The 25,308-nt window shown below is 42.5% G+C and overlaps 1 protein-coding gene across 2 annotated transcripts; it reads right to left on the bottom strand.

The window, feature by feature from the left end:
• Positions 1–74: 74 nt before the first annotated feature.
• LOC106576702 (ras-related protein ORAB-1) lies at positions 75–16,247 on the bottom strand. Of its 2 annotated transcripts, none has more exons than XM_014154018.3 (7): positions 16,029–16,247; positions 15,780–15,848; positions 6,583–6,655; positions 6,100–6,195; positions 3,239–3,334; positions 2,933–3,064; positions 75–2,667 (listed from the first exon to the last, which is right to left on the bottom strand). In XM_014154018.3, exons 2-7 carry the CDS (start codon positions 15,791–15,793, stop codon positions 2,470–2,472), a joined length of 609 nt encoding a protein of 202 aa, XP_014009493.1. In that variant the 5' UTR covers positions 15,794–15,848; positions 16,029–16,247; the 3' UTR covers positions 75–2,469. The 2 variants fall into 2 exon arrangements, with proteins under 2 accessions (XP_014009493.1, XP_014009492.1); XM_014154017.3 differs by having other exon boundaries at positions 15,993–16,230.
• Positions 16,248–25,308: the final 9,061 nt, after the last annotated feature.

Below are 25,308 nucleotides of genomic sequence, written 5' to 3'. Positions count from 1 at the left end.
AAGACATCCATACAGCAACAACACTGAACTAGGTAAACAGTGCTAGAGAAATGGGAACAGATTTATTTTAAAACTGTATTTAGTTGCCTTTATTATGAAAAAAGAACCGTTTATATATGCAATTCTGAATGTAGATATTCCACAGGTAATGGCCCATTTGCAAACCAATCCTAAATTACTGGTGCCATAAATGTAGAATGTTTAAAACAAAATGTTTCTACATATTCCACCAAGAATCGCAGACAGATCTTTCTGTATCATACAGTCTGGAAGTACAATATTTATTGTTTAAATCTGACATGTTGAGCAACAAAATTACAATTGCCTACAGCCACAAATCTAATTCAGAAATTAAGTCAAGACTACTCTGATAATGTAATGAAGTCTACAGACCTAGCAAATCAGATCATACATATATACAAAGCATATATACAGTACCAGTCAAAAGTTTGGACACCTCATTCAAGGGTTTTTATTTTTTACTATTGTCTACATTGTAGAATTAACACAAATGTAGTAACCATGATTTAGATTCTTCAAAGTAGCTACCCTTTGCCTTGACATCTTTGCACACTTTTGGCATTCTCTCAACCAGCTTTATGAGGAATGCTTTTCCAAACAATCTTGAAGTTCCCACATTTGCTGAGCACTTGTTGGCTGCTTTTCCTTCGCGCTGCAGTCCAACTCATCCCAAACCACCATCTCAATTGGGTTGAGGTCGGGTGATTGTGGAGGCTGGGTCATCTGATGCAGCATGCCATCACTCTCCTTGGTCTGCCTGGAGGTGTGTTTTCGGTCATTGTCCTGTTGAAAAACAAATGATAGTCCCACTAAGCACAACCCAGATGGGATGGCGTATCGCTGTGGTAGCCATGCTGGTTAAGTGTGCCTTTAATTCTAAATAAATCAGACTGTCACCATCACACCTTCATGCTTCACGGTGGGAACCACACATGCGGAGATCATCCGTTCACCTACTCTGCGTCTCACAAAGACACAGCGGTTGGAACCAAAAATCTCAAATTTGGACTCCTCAAACCAAAGGACAGATTTCCACCAGTGTCCATTGCTCGTGTTTCTCGGCCCAAGCAAGTCTCTTCTTATTGGTGTCCTTTAAGTAGTGGTTTCTTTGCAGAAATTTGACCATGAAGGCCTGATTCACGCAGTCTCCTCTGAACAGTTGATGTTGAGATGTGTCTGTTACTTGAACTCTGAAGCATGTATTTGGGCTGCAATCTGAGGTGCAGTTAACGCTAATTAACTTATCCTCTGCAGCAGAGGTAACTCTGGGTCAGTCCTCATGAGAGCCAGTTTCATCATAGCGCTTGATGGTTTTTGTGACTGCGCTTAATTTTCCAGATTGACTGACCTTCATGTCTTAAAGTAATGATGGACTCATTTCTCTTTGCTTATTTGAGCTGTTCTTGCCATATGGACTTAGTATTTTACCAAATAGGGCTATATTCTGTATACCACCCCTACCTTGTCACAACAACGGATTGGGTCAAACGCATTAAGGAAAGAAATTCCACAAATTAACTTAACGCTCATCTGTTAATTGAAATGCATTCCAGGTGACTACCTCATGAATCTGGTTGAGAGAATACCAACATTGTGCAAAGCTGTCATCAAGGCAAAGGGTGGCTACTTTGAAGAATCTCAAATATATTTTGATTTGATTAACACTTTTTTGGTTACTACATGATTCCATGTGTTATTTCATAGTTCTGATGTCCACTATTATTCTACAATGTAGAAAATAGTAAAAATGAAAACCCTTGAATGAGTAGGTGTCCAAACGTTTGACTGGTACTGTATATTTTTCAGTACTTTTTCATGAGACAGTGAGAGACTTGTGCAGTTGGCTGACACTCATATTCGCGAATAAACACCTTAGAGACATGCCGACACAAACAGTAAAATAACCAACAGGAAAGCGAAGAAGAAAAAAAAGACGGGGACAGAGGAATAGAAAACATAATTGAATTTGACCACAGACCAATCCCGAAGTAGGAATGCAGTGAGATACACACACATTATTCTCATAACCCTGCACACAGAGGGGGCGATAACTGCGGGGGTGAGGGGGGCAAACTAAATCAGTTGTCTCTGAGGTGGTCCGGGGAAGGGTGGGGGTAAAGCCTCTCCAGGATGGGGCCAGTGAGGGACCTGTCCATCTGACTGCTAACAGATTGCCTAGACAGTACTACTAATCATCAATTACCAGGGCAATAAGGGAGGGGGGATAATGATTTATTTTCTTGGTAGTACAGCTACAGTACAAATTCAGGCAACTTCATTTTGTTTTCCCTCTCGCACACACACAACTTCTTTCTATCAGACTTTCCCTCTCGGTTACGGTTAGGCTAGGAAGGTGGGGCATGGTGGAAAATGGGGCCAGGTGGAGGGGGCTGACAGGCCAGAGGGGGGTGCTTGAGATGTGGGTAGAGGCGTTGGTGGGGTTCTTTCTCAGCAGCAGCCCCCCGAGGCAGGTTTGACAGGCGTACTCTGGATCTTGACATTGGACTTCTCGTTGCCTCCGGTCGTGGCCCCTGGCCCCATCCTCTTCTTGATCTCAGCAGCCATGGTCATGAAGGCCTGCTCCACATTGGTGGCGCTCTTGGCACTCGTTTCCAAGAATGGGATGCCCAGGGAGTCGGCAAACTCCTGCAGAGAAAGGAATGGCGAGAGAAGGTTAGGGGAGCTGCTGCATTCATGACAGGACTGTAGACTATTATTGCTACTAATTTACTACTGGGTTGTAGAGACCCGACTGTCCAAAACCATTTGGGATGTTTGGGGGCCTCAACAAAATCTAAATTCAAAAGTTTGGTAACCACAGCTTTACACCATTTTTTCCAAAGAATTAATTGTAAAAATGCATTACTTCTGCTCCATCTGATAACCCATTGTCTTGGTTAAAAGCCCTTACCTTTGCTGTTGTGTAATCCACCACTTTCTTTGTGGTCAGGTCACACTTGTTCCCCACCAATAGCTTGTTGACATTTTCACTGGCATAGCGGTCGATTTCCTGTAGCCACTGCTTGACATTGTTGAAGGACTCCTAGAAGAAGAAAGAGAATCAAAACCAACATATCAGGGTAGGCAATATTTGTGATGTAAGTCTTTCAAAATACTAATTCACCTGCACTCCTGACTTTCAGTTCTGGAAAAGAAGCCAGAAAGTCCAAACACAGTGACAAGTTAAAGATTGACTGTGCTAAAGAGACAGACTGACCTGGTCTGTGACGTCGTAGACTACGATAATGCCGTGGGCTCCTCTGTAGTAGCTGGATGTGATCGTGCGAAACCTCTCCTGCCCCGCCGTGTCCCACTGTCAGCGTCAATAAATCAAATCAAATGTATTTTTATATAGCCCTTCGTACATCAGCTGATATTCTCAAAGTGTTGTACAGAAACCCAGCCTAAAACCCCGAACAGCAAGCAAAGCATGTGAAAGAAGCACGGCAGAGATACACAGCAGCAGAAGCAATACACAGCAGAGATATTCAGTCACTGTCATAAATACAGGACTGCCAAACACACGCGCGCTCTGCCAAATAGATGCTGCCACACACACACACTGCCAAATACAAGGTATCTGCAGGTTTCATCAAGTTGAATTTAAGACATTTTAAAAATACCTTTTTAATGCAACTTGAAATGCAATTGAATAACAATTTGAGGTCTTCGTGCGCCACAAACCTGCTAATTTCCCCATATTTTTTATGGCATTAACAGTGCTTTAATAAAGTAGTGCAATAGACTACTGCGACGGTATTCAAATATCTTGTTTAATCTAAGCAGGAATGCATGATTCAAGATATTTTGATGTGCACTGCAACCTTATCCAGTTAGTGTCATGAATTTGGCAATTAGACCATTGTTGTTACAGTTTACTGTTAAAATAGGACTCAGTATTTGTAGTTAAAGAGAGATGAATTTGCCTACATCTTTATGTGCACTAATATCATAGACTAATATATTTGGTGCCAATTCACCAGCTGGGTAAGTGGAAACTCAAAACACATTAGCTAGATCTCTACCTCTAACTATAATTATCACTGGAAGTAGCCATGTTTTAATTGATCAGTAATTAATATTAACAAAAACGTTACTGTCATAGCCTAATGCCCAATGAGGCCGATGCGCTTGCAATGGCCAATTCTCATTTCGCACACTCCGTATCTCAAATCCATATTAATATCCCAGTTGTATAACAGACAGCTGACAAGAAAAAAATATATACCTGCACAAAGCTGAAAACATCCTCTCTTCAACTGTTCAATTGTATTACCAGGGCCTAAAACTAACTTTTGTATACCAGCCACTGTGGCAGGTACATAAAAAAATAATAATAATCTACCAGCCACCCCAATTTTTTCCCAGACCACATTTTTTTGTTGATGCCATAATTACACAAAGAAACACACAAAAAAAACAACAGATGGGCATGCTTAGTTATGTTTCTAAGACAATAAAATGTATTATTAGTAAAAAGTAATGTGGACTACAGTTCAATTTAATGACCTGTGAGTATTCTAACAAGTATTCTATGACCTGAGTATTCTAACAAAAATATCAGACAAAAATATTTAGCTGCCCCTTTAAGGTTACTTTGGTAACAGGGCCACTTAAGTCATGTGTGCCTGTTATGTCACTAGTTGAGGCCAACAATGTCTCTTTTTGCTAGCAGTGGGAGCAAACTCAAACATTGAAAAGCAACCTAGCTTGTGAACAAAATAAATGTAAATAGCCAAGAAACATTACGAAAAAGTCTCACTTTAGTAGACTTGAGTAAATTAGAACAACTTTTATGCCTGTGCCCACTGCTTCTAAAAACTATTCTTTCAGCACTCACAGTGCTCAGAGCCCCCCCAGACAGGTTGTGTTGCTGTGCAAGGTGGAATAGCTATAACGTTAGGATTCATTTCTTTGAGCATTACCAGATATGAAACAAAAACGGCAGAAATACTTTGAAAACAGCTACTGCAGCATTTATTTTGCTATAAAATCACAACTAGCACTTCTGCCCATACTTGACTATTTTTATTAAATACTCGCACTGTAGAGCCCGGAGTGTTACCACGCGGAAACGTGGCTGGTGAATTACACATTCTTACCCGCCAATCCCAAAATCTACCAGCATTTGACAGGTGATGGGTCTTCATTTTAGGCCCTGAGTATTACACAGGATATACGTTTTTTTTTCTTACAGATAGAATCAGATTAAAAATATATATATTCTACAGGAGCGCAGTAGGATAGGCAGTAAAAAGTGGCTCTCATCACTGCAGCAGGCCCCAGAGAAACAGGCTAATGGGCAGGGCAGACACTTTCATTAAAGGATTTATGAAGATAATTCACTTTACCGTTTGACCAAATCCTATAATAGCTGAATAGTTAACTAGCTAGCTAACGAGTGAGCTAACTAGCCAAGCTACAAGCATTGTTTCGAATTGGCCATCTATTTTGTAGCCTACCTTACTCGCTGCGCTCTCTCATCTGGCCACTGCCGACTTGCAGTGGCACACGCACATTCAGAGTTGTAGGCTACATTTGGAGCTCTCTAGCACCTCGGTAGGACTAGGCTATAATTTGATGTACATTTTTTTCATCACATTAAGCGGCTGCACAACGTAGCGGAAACACTAGTCATCTCCGGACCATTAAACTAAATTCAAAAATGTAAGACATTTTACAGCCTTTAATTTAGATAAATTAATTTAAGACTTTAAGTACCTGCGGACACCATGCAAATAGATGCTGCTTGGTCGCACATTCACCAAATGTGACAAATAAGAACACACGCAAGCACCTCAAACAGATGAGAAGGACATTTCTAAATCGACAAATCACAATTTTATAGTCAACCATGTGTCTTAATAATGTAGGAGGCCTCTGCCTTGCAATATTTGATGAACAGTAATCTAGAGTTAGGTTCTGTTTAGGAATGCCTACAATGGCATTTCTTCAGAAATTCAATGGTACAAATGTGGCCAGATGCAGAAAGGCATACTTTTTAGGTCCTTGTTAGTATAGCTTGGAGCTTCCCTTTCCATATTAGAAAAACAAAAGATGTGGCGGGGAAACACTTACGATTTGAAGTTTAATGGTCTTTCCGTCTAATTCTATAGTTCGTATTTTGAAGTCTACTCCGATTGTGCTTATGTAGCTTTCTGTGTATGTGTCATCCTGTGGAGAGAGAGAGGAGAGGAGTCTGAAAAAGTACAAATCCTTAACCCTTTCATACAGTTTCAGTCGACAGAAAAAAGGAATCAAAAGTATGACCATTCACCGCAATAGGAGAGTAAACAAGATAAGTAAAATTAACATACATGAGTATTAATATAGAAGTTGAATACTATTCCTATGCTTGATTTAAACTGGTTCGCATTTCTGGGCATCCTGTTCTTATGTGCTGAATTTACTCCAAGCAGTGCACTAATATGCCATCATTATTATTATTATTATTAATATGACTGGTTCAGCCTATGAACAGCTAATGAGTGATTAGTGCGAGCAATTTATGAATGGCTATGAGACACTTATGGGACATGGACGAATCAACAGGACACTTACCGCAAATCGGAGTAGAAGACATGACTTTCCGACGCCAGAGTCACCGATCAGGAGCAGCTTGAATAAATAGTCACTGTGGAGAGAGGAGTAAAGTTTTTATTTTTTAAACAACCTTGTTTTAAAACAGGATTCCAGATTTTCCACAGTTTCAACAAAAGTATAGTTTTGTCAAGCTTGGGACTCTAACTCAGAAGACAGCATTAGCTTTAGGGCTGACCCCCATTTACTCGACTGGTAGCAAATATATTTTTTATTTATTTCATGGCACACCAGTCTGAGTCCCGCCCGTCTCAGTGGACTAATCCATTGAGGATGTAGCGGAGATGGCACACCAAGCAATTTGATACAATTGATCAAATAAGTGAAGTTTCATTCATTTCAAAATTGCATTGGTTTTCCATAAATGGCTAATGTTTTGGACCTGACACCATTTCAGAGAATATTCCTTAGGACTACAGTATGTTTGAAGATAATGCGTCCTGGGCATAATTTAAAATGTTGAGTCAAGAAGGGAAGTGTGGCTAAGCTGCACAAGGCGTATCTCTCACCAGAATGCGCTCTCCCTCCAATTAGTGTGCATTGTTTCATAACTTGATTGAGTGAACTGTTTGTCCTTTTATTGTTAGTGTCTATCAATTGCATATACAGTGCATTAGGAAAATATTCAAACCCCTTGACCTTTTTCCACTGTTACATTAGAGCTGTATTCTAAAATGGATTTGTTTTTCCCCCTCAATCTACACACAATACCCCATAATGACAAAGCAAAAACAGTTATTGTAATTTTCGCAAATGTATTAAAAATAAAAACTGAAATATCACATTTACATAAATATTCAGACCCAAATGCTCAGTACTTTGTTGAAGCACCTTTGGCAGCAATTACGGCCGCAAGTCTTCTTGGGTAATATGCTACAAGCTTGGCACACCTGTATTTGGGGAGTTTCTCCAATTCTTCCTGGCAGATCCTCTCAAGCTCTCAGGTTGGATGGGGAGCGTCGCTGCACAGCTATTTTCAGGTCTCTCCAGAGATGTTTGATCGGGTTCAAGTCCGGACTCTGGCTGGGCCACTCAAGGACATTCAGAGACTTGTCCCGAAGCCACTCCTGCGTTGTCTTGGCTTTGTGCTTAGAGTCGTTGTCCTGTTGGAAGGTGAACCTTTGCCCCAGTCTGAGGTCCTGAGCACTCTGAAGCAGGTTTTCCAAGGATCGCTCTGTACTTTGCTCCGTTCATCTTTCCGTCAATCCAGACTAGTCTCCCAGTCCCTGCAGCTGAAAAACATCCCCACAGCATGATGCTGCCACCACCATGCTTCACCGTAGGGATGGTGCCAGGTTTCCCCCAGATGAGACGCTTGGCATTCAGGCCAAAGAGTTCAATCTTGGTTTCATGGTCAGAGTCCTTTAGGTGCCTTTTGGCAAACTCCAAATCGGGCTGTCATGTGCCTTTTACTGAAGAGTGGCTTTCGTCTGGCCACTCTACCATAAAGGCCTGATTGGTGGAGTGCTGCAGCAATGGGAGAACGTTCCAGAAGAACAACCATATCCACAGAGGAACTCTGGAGCTGTCAGAGTGACCATCGGGTTCTTGGTCACCTCCCCGACCAAGCCCCTTCTCCCCCGATTGCCCAGTTTGGCCGGGCGGCCAGCTCTAGGAAGAGTCTCGGTGGTTCCAAACTTCTTTCATTTAAAAATGGAGGCCAGTATGTTCTTTGGGACCTTCAATGCTGCAGACATTTTTTGGTACCCTTCCCCAGATCTGTGCCTCAACACAATTCTGTCTTGGAGCTCTACGGACAATTCCTTCAACCTCATGGCTTGGTTTTTGCTCTGACATGCACTGTCAACTGTGGGACTTTATATAGACAGGTGTGTGCCTTTCCAAATCATGTCCAATCAATTATATGTACCACAGGTGGTCTCCAATCATCTCAAGGATGATCAATGGAAACAGGATGCACCGGAGAACAATTTCGAGTCTCATAGCAAATATTCTGAATGCTTATGTAAATAAGGTAGGTTTTCTATTTTTAATACATTTGCACACACAAAAAAAAACATTTCTCTTTGTCATTATGGGGTAGTGTGTGTAGATTGATGAGAATATTTGTATTTAATCCATTTTAAAATAAGGCTGTAATGTAACAATGTGGAAAAAGACAAGGGGTCTGAATACTTTCCGGATGCACTGTATCACCAGTAGTGATTGGGGTAGGGGGAATCAATAGTTACATACCAGGATATCATTTTTTACGATATATCTTATCGTTTTTGCCCTAGTTGGCTGTACCTGAACCAAAACTCCAGTATTTGTCCTTCATAGTTTGTGCTCCATCTTTTTTTTTCTCCACCCCCCCTCCCTAAATCACCAGTAGTACATTTACCATAATTTCTCATCTGAAATGTTTGATAACAGTAATTTCTGCTAATGCATTCTATATATTATTATTACAGTCATTTACCATTCTCATTGTCAGAGTGTAAACGTTGTTTGCGGAGATCACAACCTATGCAACACTGGAGAAACAAGTTTTGGTTCATTTCTTTCCATTTACGAGTTGTCAATTTATGCATCGTCTTTTGTTTGGAGCGCTTCTGTCATTGTTGAATAAGGACGCCACGCACCTGATTACGCATAGAAGTAAGCCTAGGCTACCTGGTCAGCGCACAAATGTATAAAATGTGCCCATTTGGGGATGTCTGATAGTTAAGACAGAAATACTACACTAATGAGCTGTGAAGCTTCTCAAAGTACATTTTTTCCTCACCTCAAACAGCAAGTAAACAGTCTGTTTTTACATCCATTGAGAGCGACAATAGCTCTCTTCCTTTTGATAACCAGCAAGCCTCGGCGTACACTGAAACTTCTGCACTTTTTCCATACTAGAACATGAAAAACAGTTCAATACACAAATCTTTTTTTGCTACTTGTCAAAACGTGTCTCACGGATCAACTCTTTTTTTAAATAATGTTTTAATTTTTTACCCATTCCCCCAATTTCATGATATCCAAATTGGTAGTTACAGTCTAGTCCCATCGCTGCAACTCCTGTATGAACTCGGAAGAGGCGAAGTTTGAGAGCCATGTGTCCCCCCCGAAACACGACCCTGCCAAGCCGCACTGCTTCTTGACGCTTAACCCGGACGCCAGCCGCACCAATGTGTCGGAGGAAACACAGTCCAACTGGCGACAGTGTCAGCGTACATGCGCCCGGCCCGCCACCGGAGTCGCTTGAGAGCGATGGGACAAGGACATCCCGGTCAGCCAAACCCTCCCCTAAGCCGGATGACGCTGGGCCAATGTGTGCGCCGCCTCATGGGTTTCCTGGTCGCGACCATCGAACCCGGATCTACAGTAACTCCTCCAGCGATGTAGTGCCTTTCTCCACATCACCAGAAGAGATATAATTGTGGTCATGCTTCAGACAATTCCAAGATGCCATTGCTGTAAGGCCTATTGATTTCACTGCGTTAGGCAAGATACTACATTGGGCAAACTCTTAGAATAACTATTTTTGTCTCACCACCACACAATCAGCAGCGAGGATGTATGATGTCTTATGACTCTTACATAATGCCTAAAAAGCTCTTTCACGCCAACCCTTTTATAGACAATCACACACAAGTTGAAACCAGGCCAATTCAAGTCCACACAGCAACACAAGCTTCCATAGTTGTTGGTACAGAAAAGAAAGTTTTCTACAGGCAAATTAAATTAAATCTCACAATACTGAGCTGTGCATGGTCAGCAAAACCACATAAGGAAATAAGTCAGTGGGGGGGGGGGGGGGGGGTCAATGTTTCAGTGCTCATGTGATAAACACTCAGACAAGAGAATTAAAAAAAAGAGAGGTAAAGACTGCACTGTGACTGACAACAGCATAGCATGTTCAACAGAACACACTACCAACTTAGTAGGCCTGTGCCTGACTTCACCAAGAAGCCTACTGTAATTGAGCGCAGACAATTCATGTTTAACGAGCGGTTACAACAGAGCCATTGTTCAGAGTTTGCCAAAGCTCCCTGTAGTTCAACAGATCAGATTTCAGAGTGCTGCTAACCTTGGTCAGTTATGACACACAAAACACGTAGACACACAAAAACACACAAACATGACTAATTGGACCTCATGTCAAATAGGCTTGTACCTAGAACTAAAAAAGCGTAACAGCATAGCAACCGCATATGAGCTTACCAAACACTAATCTTGCAACAAAAAATAAATCAGCCTAACTTCTATAACACCATTCCTTGCTCCACTGATGCTTGTTCAAATACACCAATTCATGCTATGCTCATTTATATGAGCAGAAACACCAGTAGGATAGATACGAGGACAACAAAATGCTGAGCATCAACAGTCCATACATCCTGTCCCACTCCCAACCGTGTGAATTAGGCTACACTAATGCTTCCCGATCAAAATAGGTCAGACCAGTAAAAAATGGTTTTTTTAAATCTCGCAAACTATAGGCTACAGCTATTGTCCACTCATGTTCACCTCTAAGCGGCATTCACACAGAGAGCTCTCACCCTTTCAACCCCCTCCACTCTGTATGCCGTTTTTTATTTAACATGGGCTGTGCAATACAACTAGACTACACAGAAAAGGGTACGGAAACTCCTGTAAACCGATTAAGCATTCCACAGCAATGGGGAATTCCGCTGGACTTCAGATCCCCTTCCAGTCTCTCCAGTAGTACAGTCAAAGGAAGGAAGGCAGGTTCGGAAGAACTTAGGCGATGCTCTAGTCTGGTGTGATCTGACCCAGCCCCAAGGCTAAGAAGCTCCGAGGCAGCCCTGTTTCCTGCCTCCCTGTCCCTTTCCTCTCCCATTGGAATGAATTCCAGTCATGCCCTCTTCGTTAAGCAGATGGTTGAGGATAATGACCGCCCCTATGAAAGGCTAGTAGTACCGCTGACTGGTCATGCAAGACAGAGAGGGAAAAGCCTACAGAAAAAACCCTGTCCATCCCTCTCCTCTATCAGAGTCAGTGTTTATGTTTTAAGTCGGATTGAATGATACTTTGTATGCTGCAAACACGACACCACCCACCATTATTCGACTTTCACATGACATTCGACTTTAAAACTCCTTTGAAAACACCCACACCTATAACACATGCAAACAGACTACATGGCATTCAATCACAAAATTCTACAAACGCCACAGAATCAAACACTGCTATTTTAGCATTTCTGTCTCAGTCTCTCCTCTGGGAGGGCAGTCTAATAAGAGGTGTCGAGGAAAAGCAGGGTTTTGATCAGACCAGAGGTTCCCTTTCCTCACTACTACAGAGGTCAATGAGAATCACAGTGTGTCAGCCAAGCCCTAACAGGCTGTGGATCAGAAGCTCAGTACCAGCAGATGAGATAGAAGCTCTAGCCTATTAGGGAAAGGATAGGCCTAATGAAAGCAAGTGATCTGCAAAAACACAAATGTAGCCTGTTTTCTACAGGCTAGAAACTGGGAACCCAAATAAATATTTAGGCTAGTAACTGGGAACTCAGAGAAGCCCAAAAGACAGTTTGTCTGGTTGACCAGGTGCATTTGAGTCCATGGAAGCAGTGTGGAAGGACTTCACACTGCAACAAATAATGCTAAAGGAGGTGTAAGGGCTTGTGACAATAGTGCAAGAGTGGAAATTACCTCTGCTAGGCAATGATCTCTCTCTGGTAGTTAGTTATTGTCATACCAAAGCAAAAGTGCTTGACAGTAAAAGGACAATTAGGCTAAACTGTAATGATTTACACAATGGTGTAGGCTGGGGTAATTGTTGATGGATTCGCCAAGACATAAGATAGGCCTATGGGATGTCCGTTGTCCAGGTGTAAGTTCATTAGTGGAACGGCAACTCGGCTTCTAGGTCCTAAGCAACTTTGCAGTATTTTGTTTCTTTGTACGTTATTTCTTACATTATTAGCTTCCGAGTATTTTACTCGCTACTGTTCAGTCCCTGGACAATAAAGTCGACGAGCTCAGGGCGAGGATCTCCTTCCAGAGAGACACAATGACTGTAACACACATTGTTTCGCGGCATCATGGCGCTCTCCGGATATAATGTCCCTGTCCCTAGAGCCAGCTGGGTTCTCAGTACATCGCACAGACAGGAATAAAGAACTCTCCAGAAAGAAGAAAGGCGGTGGTGTGTTTCATGATTAACTACTCAGGATGTGATTGTGATAACGTTCAGGAACTCAAGTCCTTTTGTTCATCTGACCTAGAATATCTCAAATGTTGATCGTATTACCTCCCAAGAGAATTCTCTTCGGTTATAGTCACAGCCGTGTATATTTCCCCTCAAGCCGATACCACAATAGCCCTCAAGGAACTACACTGGACTTTGTGCAAAATGGAAACTACATATCCTGAGGCCCCAATTACTGTGGCTGGGGATTTTAACAAAGCAAATTTGAGGAAAACGCTAACGAAGTTCTACCAACAAATTGCCTGTAGTACTCGCACTACAAAAACATGACCATTGTTACTCTCCCTTCCGAGATGGCTACAAGGCCCTCCCCCGCCCTGCTGGCAAATCAGATCACTCCATCCAACTCCATTCTGCTAATCCCTTCCTATAGGCAGAAACTCAAACAGGAAGTACCCGTGCTAAGGTCTATTCAACACTGGCCTGACCAATCAGAATCCATGCTTCAAGATTGTTTTGATCACGCGGACTGGGATATGTTCCGGGTTGCCTCTGAGAATAACACTGACATATACACGGAAAAGGTGACTGAGTTCATCAGGAAGTGTATAGGGGATGTTGTTTCCAATGTGACTATTAAATCCTACCTTACCTGACACCCTAGACCCACCTCAATTTGTATACCGCCCCAATAAATCCACAGATTATGCAATCGCCATTACACTGCCCTACCCCATATGGACAAGAAGAATACCTATGTAAGAATGCTGTTCATTGACTACAGCTCAGCCGCCAACACCACAGTACCCTCAAGCTCATCATTAAGCTCGAGCCGTGGGTCTGAACCCCACCCTGTGCAACTGGGTCCTGGACTTCCTGGTGGGACGCCCCCAGGTGGTGAAGGTAGGAAACAACACCTACACTACACTGATCCTCAACACAGGGGCCCAACAAGGGTGTGTGATCAACCCCCTCCTGTACTCCCTGTTCACCGATGACTGTGTGGACATGCACGCCTCCAACTCAATCAAGTATGCAGATGACACAACAGTACTAGGTCTGATTACTAACAATAACGAAACAGCCTACAGGGAGGAGGTGAGGGCCCTGGCGGAGTGGTGCCAGGAAAATAACCTCTCCCTCAACGTCAACAAAATAAATAAGCTGATCGTGGACTTCAGGAGACAATGGAGAGAGCAGTCCCCTATTCACATCGACGGGACTGCAGCGGAGAAGGTGAAAAGCTTCAGATTCCTCGGCGTACACATCACAGACAATCTGAAATGGTCCACCCACACAGACAGTGTGGTGAAGAACACGCAACAGCCTTCTTCACCACACCGAGGCGCAATAGTGCCTCTTCAACCTCAAGATGCTGAAGAAATTTGTCATGGCCCCAAATATTTACAGATGGACAACAGAGCATCCTGTCAGGCTGTATCACCGCCCGCAAACCGCAGGGCTCTCCAGAGGGTGGTGCGGTCTGCCCAACGCATCACTGGGGGCACACTGCCTGCCCTCCAGGACACCTACAGCACCCGATGTCACAGGAAGGCCAAAAAGATAATCAAGGACATCAACCCCCCGAGCCACGGCCTGTTCACCCCAGTATCATCCAGAAGGCGAGGTCAGTACAGGTGCATCAAAGCTGGGACCAAGAGACTAAAAAACAGCTTCTATCTCAAGGCCATCAGACTGTTATATAGCCATCACTAGCCGGCTACCACCCGGTTACTCAACCCTGCACCTTAGAGGCTGCTGCCCTATGTACATAGACATGGAATCACTGGTCACTTTAATAATGTTTACATACTGTTTAACTCATTTCATATGTATACACTGTATTCTGTTTTCTTATTCAATGCCACTCAAGACATTGCTCGTCCTAATATTTATACATTTCTTAATTCCATTCTTTTATGTGTGAATTGTTAGATACTACTGCACTATTGGAGCTAGGAACACGAGCATTGCTACACCCGCAATAACATCTGCTAAATATGTGTATGTGACCCCAAAAAATTGATACTACACACAGTTTAAGAGTTCAAGAGCAACTGAGTTACAATTAATAACATACCCCTTGAGGTTTCAAAGAAATAACTGAAATGGCAATAAATGGAGGCAATAGTATAGTGTGCCTGTCAAAAAAAAAAGGAAGGAAAGGGCTAACCTTTCAATGCACTAGATTGTGTCATCAGAATATAATATAAAAACCATTTCGAATCAGATGTTCAGTCATGCCAGTGGGACTGTTGAATATATGACACATCGATCATTTAAACTGAGCTGAAATACAAAAGCTGTATCACAAAAAGGGAAACCTATAGGCCTAAACTACAGTAATCAGGTACTTGCCAACCTGCATGGAGGGATGGTAGTAGTTGACAAACCATTACTTGCCAAACAACCCAATGAGTGTGTTGAAAGAGGCATGGCATATGGCAGGCATGCTCGTGACCTACACATGACTCTCAGGATGTAGAGAGCGGGTGGCACTGACCGTCCTCTTGCTTGTTTTCCGCATGAGGGCCAAATTCACTGAATGTCATGGAAAAGGCAAGCTAGTTAACATTAATTATTGACCACCAGCGCACAAAGCCTGCCGTAACGTTACACACTCGCATAATGACTTGCATGGCTAACGATAATCATAACATTTACATTTACATTTTAAATATGTAACGTTAGCAGACGTGCGTTGTATTGTCAGACTACTAGCTACAATATGTTAAGTAAAAGGGAAGTAGTAACGTTAGTTACCAACCAAAGTAATGTTCCCTTTGACAACAGCACTTATCGTTAACTAACTGATGAACGTTTGGTAACGTTACGTAGGCTAGCTTGCTAGGTAACGTTAACTAGCTAGCTAGCTAAGATAGATGCTACTTAGCAACTAGCTAGCAAACTCACAACAACTGTATGCAAACATAATTCACCTGTGTGAAACGTTATTATGCGCTCAATAAACAACACAGTGACAATAGTAGTTAGCTAGCTTGCACTTCTTAGACAGTTGATCAGCTAAGGTTAGCTGGCTAACTACTTACTATTCGGGATTCATCGTGGACTCGTCACAGTAAATCCCCTCTTCTTATAAAACGACACCCCCTTCCGCTCTGAAAAATCGAAATAAATACTTAGCTAACTAATTCCTTCGATTAAAAAAAAGTAGCTAGCTAATTGAACTAGGTGATAAGTTACTCCTCCAAAAACAGGCTAGTTGTCTGAAACCCAAAATGGCTGCTAGTAACGTTACCAACCAGGAAATAGCAACTCCACAAACAGAGAAGCCTTACAGAGAGTTGAGCGATTTTCGGAAATCGTAGTTTGTTCCTAAAGGGTCGTCAAATATTGAGTATGTTCTGCCGTGAAGAATATGACTACAGCGCCCTACTGACAATGTCGGCAACTAGGCTGGTCGAGGTTCCAACTCGTTTGCCCCTTCTGCTTGTTGTCAAAGCTAAGGAGAGGTTACGTCATTAGTGAAACGTGGCAAAATGTTGGCATGAATTCCAGTCTGGACTGGATAAATAAATTGCTCTCCGTATGACTTAATCAAATCTAAATCAAGCCTGTGATTGTTTTATTAAAAACATTCTGAGATTAGTTCTAAAAAAAACAACTGACAAATTGTTCCTCTTTGTCATTACTTTCTCAAAATGTATGACCATGATAGTGTTTTGAATTAGTAAATTAATAAAGACGACAACAACCACCATTGGGGAGGATACAATGTAAGGATGGCAAAATTAACTGAAGGCACAGTCCAGTTCCCTTATGAAATTGATCAGCCACATCAGATATCAACAAAGGTTAGCTCCTCGCCTCCGTCTCAAAAGCTATTGGAGGAGAAGGTCAGAAGGGCGTGACATCTGGCTTTCTCATCCAATGGGTTTTGAGATGAGCGAGGACGCAAGTAAGTAATTATGATTATGCCGGTCACAGTTAGTCCATAACGGAAACCGTGCATGTGAAAAGAGTTCAACATTTCACAGTTTAAAGCTAGAAACGTCCATACCACAGATTGGGGAGAAAAAAGTGTCTGCTACATACCATTATAACGTCATACCTGTGTGTAGGCCTACTTCAAAATATACTGCTCAAAAAAATAAAGGGAACACTTAAACAACACATCCTAGATCTGAATGAAAGAAATAATCTTATTAAATACTTTTTTCTTTACATAGTTGAATGTGCTGACAACAAAATCACACAAAAATAATCAATGGAAATCCAATTTATCAACCCATGGAGGTCTGGATTTGGAGTCACACTCAAAATTAAAGTGGAAAACCACACTACAGGCTGATCCAAATTTGATGTAATGTCCTTAAAACAAGTAAAAATGAGGCTCAGTAGTGTGTGTGGCCTCCACGTCCCTGTATGACCTCCCTACAACACCTGGGCATGCTCCTGATGAGGTGGCGGATGGTCTCCTGAGGGATCTCCTCCCAGACCTGGACTAAAGCATCCGCCAACTCCTGGACAGTCTGTGGTGCAACGTGGCGTTGGTGGATGGAGCGAGACATGATGTCCCAGATGTGCTCAATTGGATTCAGGTCTGGGGAATGGGTGGGCCAGTCCATAGCATCAATGCCTTCCTCTTGCAGGAACTGCTGACACCCTCCAGCCACATGAGGTCTAGCATTGTCTTGCATTAGAAGGAACCCAGGGCCAACCGCACCAGCATATGGTCTCACAAAGGGTCTGAGGATCTCATCTCGGTACCTAATGGCAGTCAGGCTACCTCTGGCGAGCACATAGAGGCCTGTGCGGCCCCCCAAAGAAATGCCACCCCCACCATGACTGACCCACCGCCAAACCGGTCATGCTGGAGGATGTTGCAGGCAGCAGAACGTTCTCCACGGCGTCTCCAGACTCTGTCACGTCTGTCACGTGCTCAGTGTGAACCTGCTTTCATCTGTGAAGAGCACAGGGCGCCAGTGGCGAATTTGCCAATATTGGTGTTCTCTGGCAAATGCCAAACATCCTGCACGGTGTTGGGCTGTAAGCACAACCCCCACCTGTGGACGTCGGGCCCTCATACCACCCTCATGGAGTCTGTTTCTGACCGTTTGAGCAGACACATGCACATTTGTGGCCTGCTGGAGGTCATTTTGCAGGGCTCTGGCAGTGCTTCTCCTGCTCCTCCTTGCACAAAGGCGGAGGTAGCGGTCCTGCTGCTGGGTTGTTGCCCTACTACGGCCTCCTCCACGTCTCCTGATGTACTGGCCTGTCTCCTCGTAGCGCCTCCATGCTCTGGACACTACGCTGACAGACACAGCAAACCTTCTTGCCACAGCTCGCATTGATGTGCCATCCTGGATGAGCTGCAATACCTGTGCCACTTGTGTGGGTTGTGGACTCCGTCTCATGCTACCACTAGAGTGAAAGCACCGCCAGCATTCAAAAGTGACCAAAACATCAGCCAGGAAGCATAGGAACTGAGAAGTGGTCTGTGGTCCCCACCTGCAGAACCACTCCTTTATTGGGGGTGTCTTGCTAATTGCCTATAATTTCCACCTGTTGTCTATTCCATTTGCACAACAGCATGTGACATTTATTGTCAATCAGTGTTGCTTCCTAAGTGGACAGTTTGATTTCACAGAAGTGTGATTGACTTGGAGTTACATTGTGTTGTTTAAGTGTTCCCTTTATTTTTTTGAGCAGTGTATATTTTCAGACAGAACTATTAGTCCCTTATATATAGTAAACATACAATAGTTGTATTATCTATTACTGATAATATCAATACAATTCAAGAAATCACTGATAATAATGACACCCTTTCTTTCACTGTACATGTGTGTCACATTGTTCTGTGCCCTCTGTTACTTTGGAATGTGGAAGCTGATTACTTGTTTCCAAAGAATAATTCCCCTGGTTCAAGAATGTGTAGGGAAACTCCATTGAAAAGGACAGAGGACAGGTTTCAATCTAGTGTTAGAGAGTCAAGGATACAGAAAGACCCAAGCTGGTTTGTTTGCAATTTAATGTTTCTACAGTGCATTCGGAAAGTATTCAGACCCCTTGACTTTTCCACATTTTGTTACGTTACAGCCTTATTATAAAATTGATTAAATAAAAAAGGTTCCTCATCACTCTATACACAATACCCCATAATGACAAAGCGAAAACAGGTTTTTAAAATGTTTAGCAAATTTAATGCAAAATTAAAAACAGAAAAACTTCTTTACATAAGTATTCAGACCATTTGCAATGAGACTCGAAATTGAGCTCAGGTGCATCCTGTTTCCATTGATCATCCTTGAGATGTTTCTACGACTTGATAGGAGTCCACCTGTGTTAAAATTGATTGAACATGATTTGGAAAGGCACACACCTGTCTATATAAGGTCCCACAGTTGACAATGCATGTCAGGACATGACCAGGAAGGGAAATGGCGGCGAGTAGCGCGGATGAAATGGAGAAAAAGTTGGTGAAGCAACAGCTGTGCTGGAATGAGAACAATATGGGTGCTACTTCGAGAACACAAACTCTTGCATCTTTCACAGCAAAGAGCGAGGGAGTCCCAGGGGATGACTGGAGGAGCAATGGTGGACCGGAAGTATTGTGTGATTCTCTTGGCACGAGTACAGTTGATGAGAATGAGTGGACGATGGTGAAGAAGAGTGGAGTGAAAAGGGCTTAAGTTGGATGTTTTTGGGTGACCCGTTTGCGGTCTCAAAGATGGTGAAGGACGAATTGGGTGAAGTGGAATCAGTTTGAGTGACCAGGAGCAGTATGATGCTGATTTCGTGTGTGTCAACAGCACGAAAGGAGAAAGCTCTGTGGCTCAATAAGATGTTGACGCATGATGTGGAAAGCTTTGACTTTTAGAGTAGGGCACCGGTTAAAGGTGTCATCTCTAGTGTTTCGTTGGACATAGGGGCTGTGTGGTTTAGGGTTAACATTCCAGGAGTGGTAGACGCACGTCGATTGAATCGAATGATAGAAAGAAGGAAGTCGTTCTCCCAACTTATGTAAAAATTGAGTATGTGAGATATGCGGATGATGGAGGTCGCAGTAGCTAGGATCAGGGCAATCCAACCGGTCTCCTATGTGGAGGCAGTGAAAATAGCTGAAGGACTGAGTAGAGAGGAGATGGAAGTGGATGTCCCATAGTCTGCAGTGAATTCCATGCAGAAGAAGGATCTCGACATACTAATAGTAAAGAAGGTGGACTAATAGTAAAGAAGGTGTTATAGCGCAAGTGGCCTCCATAATTCTTAAATGGAAGAAGTTTCGAAGCACCAAGACTCTTCCTAGAGCTGTCCACCCAGCCAAACTGAGCAATCGGGTGAGAAGGGCCTTGGTCAGGGAGGTGACCAAGAACCCAATGGTCACTCTGACAGAGCTCCAGAGTTCCTCTGTGGAGATGGGAGAACCTTCCAGAAGGACAACCATCTCTGCAGCACTCCACCAATCAGGCCTTTATGGTAGAGTGGCCAGATGGAAGCCACTCCTCAGTAAAAGACACATGACAGCCTGCTTGGAGTTTGCCAAAAGGCAGCTAAAGGACTCTCAGACCATGAGAAACAAGATTCTCTGGTCTGATGAAACCAAGATTGAACTCTTTGGCCTGAATGCCAAGCACCACGTCTGGAGGAAACCTGACACCATCCCCACGGTGAAGCATGGTGGTGGCAGCATCATGCTTTGGGGATGTTTTTCAGTGGCAGGGACTGGGAGACTAGTCAGGATCAAGGGAAAGATGAACGGAGCAAAGTACAGAGAGATCCTTGATGAAAACCTGCTCCAGAGCGCTCAGGACCTCAGACCGGGGTGAAGGTTCACCTTCCAACAGGACAACGACCCTAAGCACACAGCCAAGACAACACACTAGTGGCTTCGGGACAAGTCTCTGAATGTCATTGAGTGGCCCAGCCAGAGCCCGGACTATGAACCCGATCGAACATCTCTGGAGAGACCTGAAAATAGCTGTGCAGCAACGCTCCCCATCCAACCTGACAGAGTTTGAGAGGATCTGCAAAGAAGAATGGGAGAAACACCCAAATACAGGTGTGCCAAGCTTGTAGCATCATACCCAAGAAGACTCGAGGCTGTAATCGCTGCCAAAGGTGCTTCAACAAAGTACTGAGTAAAGGGTCTGAATACTTATGTAAATGTGATATTTCCGTTTTTAATTTTTAATGCATTTGCAAAAATGTATAAAACCTTTTTGCTTTGTCATTATGGGGAATTGTGTGTGTAGATTGATGAGGGGGAAAAAACAATTTAATACATTTTAGGATACGGCTGTAATGTAACAAAATGTGAAAAAAGTCAAGGGGTTTGAATACTTCCCGAATGCACTATATATACCAATGACCACTCAATTTCTATAATATAGGTCTAAGAGTAGAAAAGACATCTTCACGTTCAGGGTGATGAGTCCAACTTTAAAGCACCTGTCTGGGGCTATCCTCCTGAGGATGTCATCCAGGACAACGTGACAGGCCTCATTGGATGATGACTCCTGAGGGAGAGACAGAGAGTCAGTTGAGTTAAGGGGGAGGACAAGTTCCAGGCAGGCTAATGCTGTGTGAATTAAAGCTGGATAGATTTCATGGGACAGTGGTGCTGCTCAAACATCTTAACCACAGGGCACATCAAACCTACACCTGACTCAGTATAAGGTTGACAAAGTAAAATGATTTATGGCTTGATAATTTGATAACACTGCCTGTTTCATCAGTTGAACAGCATGAAAGCTTGGGCAATGACACAGTGTTTTGTCACCATCACCTCTGGCTGACAAGAGAAGACCCCTTATGAATGTATAGTCTAAAGCATATTTGAGCATGCAAAGAAAAAAAATAGAACAATAGAATAATATATATATATTATTCTATTGTTCTATTTTTGTTCTATTTTTTTTCTTGTCTTGGCTGTGTGCTTAGGGTCGTTATATATATATAAAACTACCGGTCAAAAGTTTTAGAACACCTACTCATTCAAGGGTTTTTCTTTATTTTTACTATTTTCTACATTGTAGAATAATAGTGAAGACATCAAAACTATGAAATAACACATATGGAATCATGTAGTAATCAAAAAAGTGTTAAACAAATCAAAAAACTCCTTCAAGACTGTTGGAAAAACATTCCAGGAGAAGCTGGTTGAGAGAATGCCAAGAGTGAATCTGTCATCAAGGCAAAGGGTGGCTATTTGAACAATCTCAAACTTTGTTGGTTACTACATGATTAGGGTAGTTCACATACTGTACCTGCAGTGGCCCCCACGTGAAAAACAACAAGCCTGTTTTAATATTCACATCTCTTTCAATTCAGCATGCGCTTCCTTTGCTCTTGTGTTTTCTTATTGATCGTAAGATGCTAAACTGTGGAGTGTGGTGAATTGTCTATGAATAAGTTTCCCTCAAGCGTACTGAAACAGAGACATGGTTATGTGAAAAGGCGATAGTATCCTGGTCAAAGAGAGATTGTTTCTAGGTTCTTGGAATAAGGCCAAAATTATTTGCCCCCTCGCCCCAACAATTCTACATTCACTTTTTTTGCTCCACTTGTCCATTGAATATTGTACTGTTTTAAATAGACTGTTTACATTAACATTACAATAATGTATTCAAACTTTACATACACCTTCAGTCTTTGTAGGATTAACAAACATACAGTAACATGAATTAATTATGTAGCATGTCACATAACACAACTTTCCAGAAAAGGCTACTAAAACATTGAGGGGAAAAAGTTAATCAGTGTGTTCAGTTCTTTGATTGAGTTAATTTTGGTAGCTGCCAACTTGCCATGTGTTCAGTGTATAGGCGACAGCCCAATAGGGGAGAGTCTTCCACCCTCCCTGGTGATTTGAAGGGGGCACCTGAAGTAAAAACAACTGAAAAATAGGACAAGAGAAAATCCGCTGAATGATAATATTACAACCTGACCTCATACTGTAGCTACTATGTAAGTATCTCTAAATTCGGAATATAAATAGTCAATGAATGTCTTTTAGGGTGTTTTCACCACAGGAGGTTCGTGGCACCTTAATTGGTGAGGACAGGCTCGTGGTAATGGCTGGAGCGGAATGCCATCAAATGCATCAAACACATGGTTTCCTTTTTTAGGACAATGTGAACGCAAAGCTCCCCAGGTTCGCTTGTCATTATTCCCAAACCACACACTAGACTACTGCAACACCGTTTCCCCCTGCCATAAACCCTCACATTGGTGCCACAAAAAAGAGAAGATGACGATGTGCCGGTTTGCGCAAAAAAATGTGTGCTGATTTTGTATATTCATTAGCGATTGTCAAGGATGCACAGAAATTCCAAAATGTATGGAGTTTTTAGTTCAGATTATTTATTTGCAATATGTGATCTATAGGCTAAGAGATTTTCAAGGGGCACTAGCCCCAATTACAGCATTATTTATTCTGCAGTTATTCTAATGCTATTTATTCTGTTACCAATCAAATTTACATGTTAATAGTATCTTCTGATTACAATTATTATATGTCATATTTGAACTCAATGCAATCTATTAGCTTCCAAAATGTAAGTAGGTGTATGTAGCTGTCTGATAACGCATTCTAATTGAATAGCTTGTCCTGCACTTTGTAAAAACCCAGAGTGCATGTTGGAAAAATATATTGGTTCCTTTATAAACATAGCAATGTGAATGCAAAGAGAACGCAGTCCACAAAGTAGTTGAAGTGAACTGGCAAAAGAGTTGAGGCCTCATTCAAAGGCAAATGCAGTGTGACTACAAAGAGAACTGGGTTCATAAGCTTTTTGTTTTACCCCAGAGTTCACTTTAAAGAGGACTGATATTGGTTCCTTTGAAAAGGGCTGATATTGGTTCCTTTAAAGCGGACTATATGTGAAAACACCCTTACATAATAAGGAAGAAAGAGCAAAACAAAAAAACAGAAGACACCAATTTCCTCACCAACAGTTATGTTCCCCATGTTGTCTAACTGCCACTATAAGTCCTGTTGAGAACGGGAAGATGAGAAGGTGCTAGACGTGAACTAATAAATACTTAAACTGCACTTTTAGACCTGGGTCCACAGATGTATTGTACTGTACCAACTTTCCTTGCAGGAATTGTCAGTAATCATAATTATGGAAAAAAAGGGAAACTGGGGTTATTTAACCGAGATGAGAAACATTCATATTGGAGATAATGGAATCAAGACTATTATAAAGTGATTCCAGATCAAAACAGTTGGTGTCGGGTTAGGGACTCATAAATGATATAATAGACAACCCAGACTAATGTGGTTGTATGGATTAGGTCTCCCCTTAGCGGACCAAACAATTTACTGCACAAGTATCAGTCATACATTACCAGTCGTTTTCAGTTATGTTACAATAAAGATAAGGGGAAAGGGGGGTACTTAGTCAGTTGTACAACTGAATGCATTCAACTGAAATGTGTCTTCTGCATTTAACCCCTCTGATAGCTACGTGTTCTACTGTCACTCAATGTTCTACAATGAGCAGGAAGATCATGATAAATAAAACATTTCAAAAGCAAGTTTCCGTTCTCACCAAGTGTGTCATGTCCACTGACACTTTGCTTCTGTTCCAGCAAGTCCTGCAACTATGAGTTATAATTTTAGTTTATCAATATCTGTAATTTATATTTAAAATAGTTAGCCATGCCATATTACCCCATGGAGTATTGGTACCTAGTAATCCTTGGCTGACTGCACTCAGCATGTGGTCATTGGACTCTATAGTAAAGCCTTTCTCCCTGGCGAAAGCTGCTGCTCCATCCCCAACCAGCAGACTGTGGGGGATCCTGTCCATCACCCTACAAGCCACCCGCACCGGAGCCCCAACGCTGGAAATCATACTTTCATACCGTACAGACAAAACATTTATCAATGGGTTTCCCTATGAGTATTTATTTTCAAAGATATCTCTTTCCCATGGCAGTGGTTTCAGCAGGTGGTTCTCTTACCATCGTAGTGCTGTGACTTCCCCGAACCTGCCGGCGATGCCCTCCATGATCGCAGCATCACACTCCCCCACTGTTAGGGAATCCTCCCCTCCCCACAATGTGATGCCCAGTCTCTGGGTCATCTTCAACCTCTGGAAAAAACACAAGACTATCATTATGCTTCATTCTATAGCTAGAGGACTCCTGATTTTTTTTGCCTTAATCTGTTGTTGTCTAGTACTGTGTTTTTGCTAGCTAGGACCATCTACTTTAAATGCTGCCTGTCTTCCCAGTAGCCTACTTGGTGTGTGAACTGATGACTGCTCATAACTTGCAGATGATTGTTGACACATCAACCAGGATTAAGGGGCAGGGCAATTTGTGACTGTTGTGGTTTTGTTTAATCAGTGTCAGCGGAGGTCTCGTCGTCAAAACTAAGACCGCCACCGAAACAAAGATGGTTCTGCTGAGTTATTCAAGGAAGGAATAACTCAGCAAAACTAAGACCGCCACACCACTCTCTCACTTGAGTGTCTTACCTAGTTATTTTCAGATGATCTAATTTTGCTCTTTTGCAACTATATGTGTGTTTTTAACCCAGCTCGCCCCTCTCTCTGTCTGCTTTACAGACACTCCCCACCCCTTGGCTGCAACCCTTCTAAT

Source organism: Salmo salar, chromosome 18, assembly GCF_965601325.2.
Source record: "Salmo salar chromosome 18, fSalSal1, whole genome shotgun sequence".
NCBI classification, from domain to species: Eukaryota; Metazoa; Chordata; class Actinopteri; order Salmoniformes; family Salmonidae; genus Salmo; species Salmo salar.
Note: the sequence above shows the minus strand (reverse complement) of the source record. Positions and strands in the feature narration are given on the sequence as shown.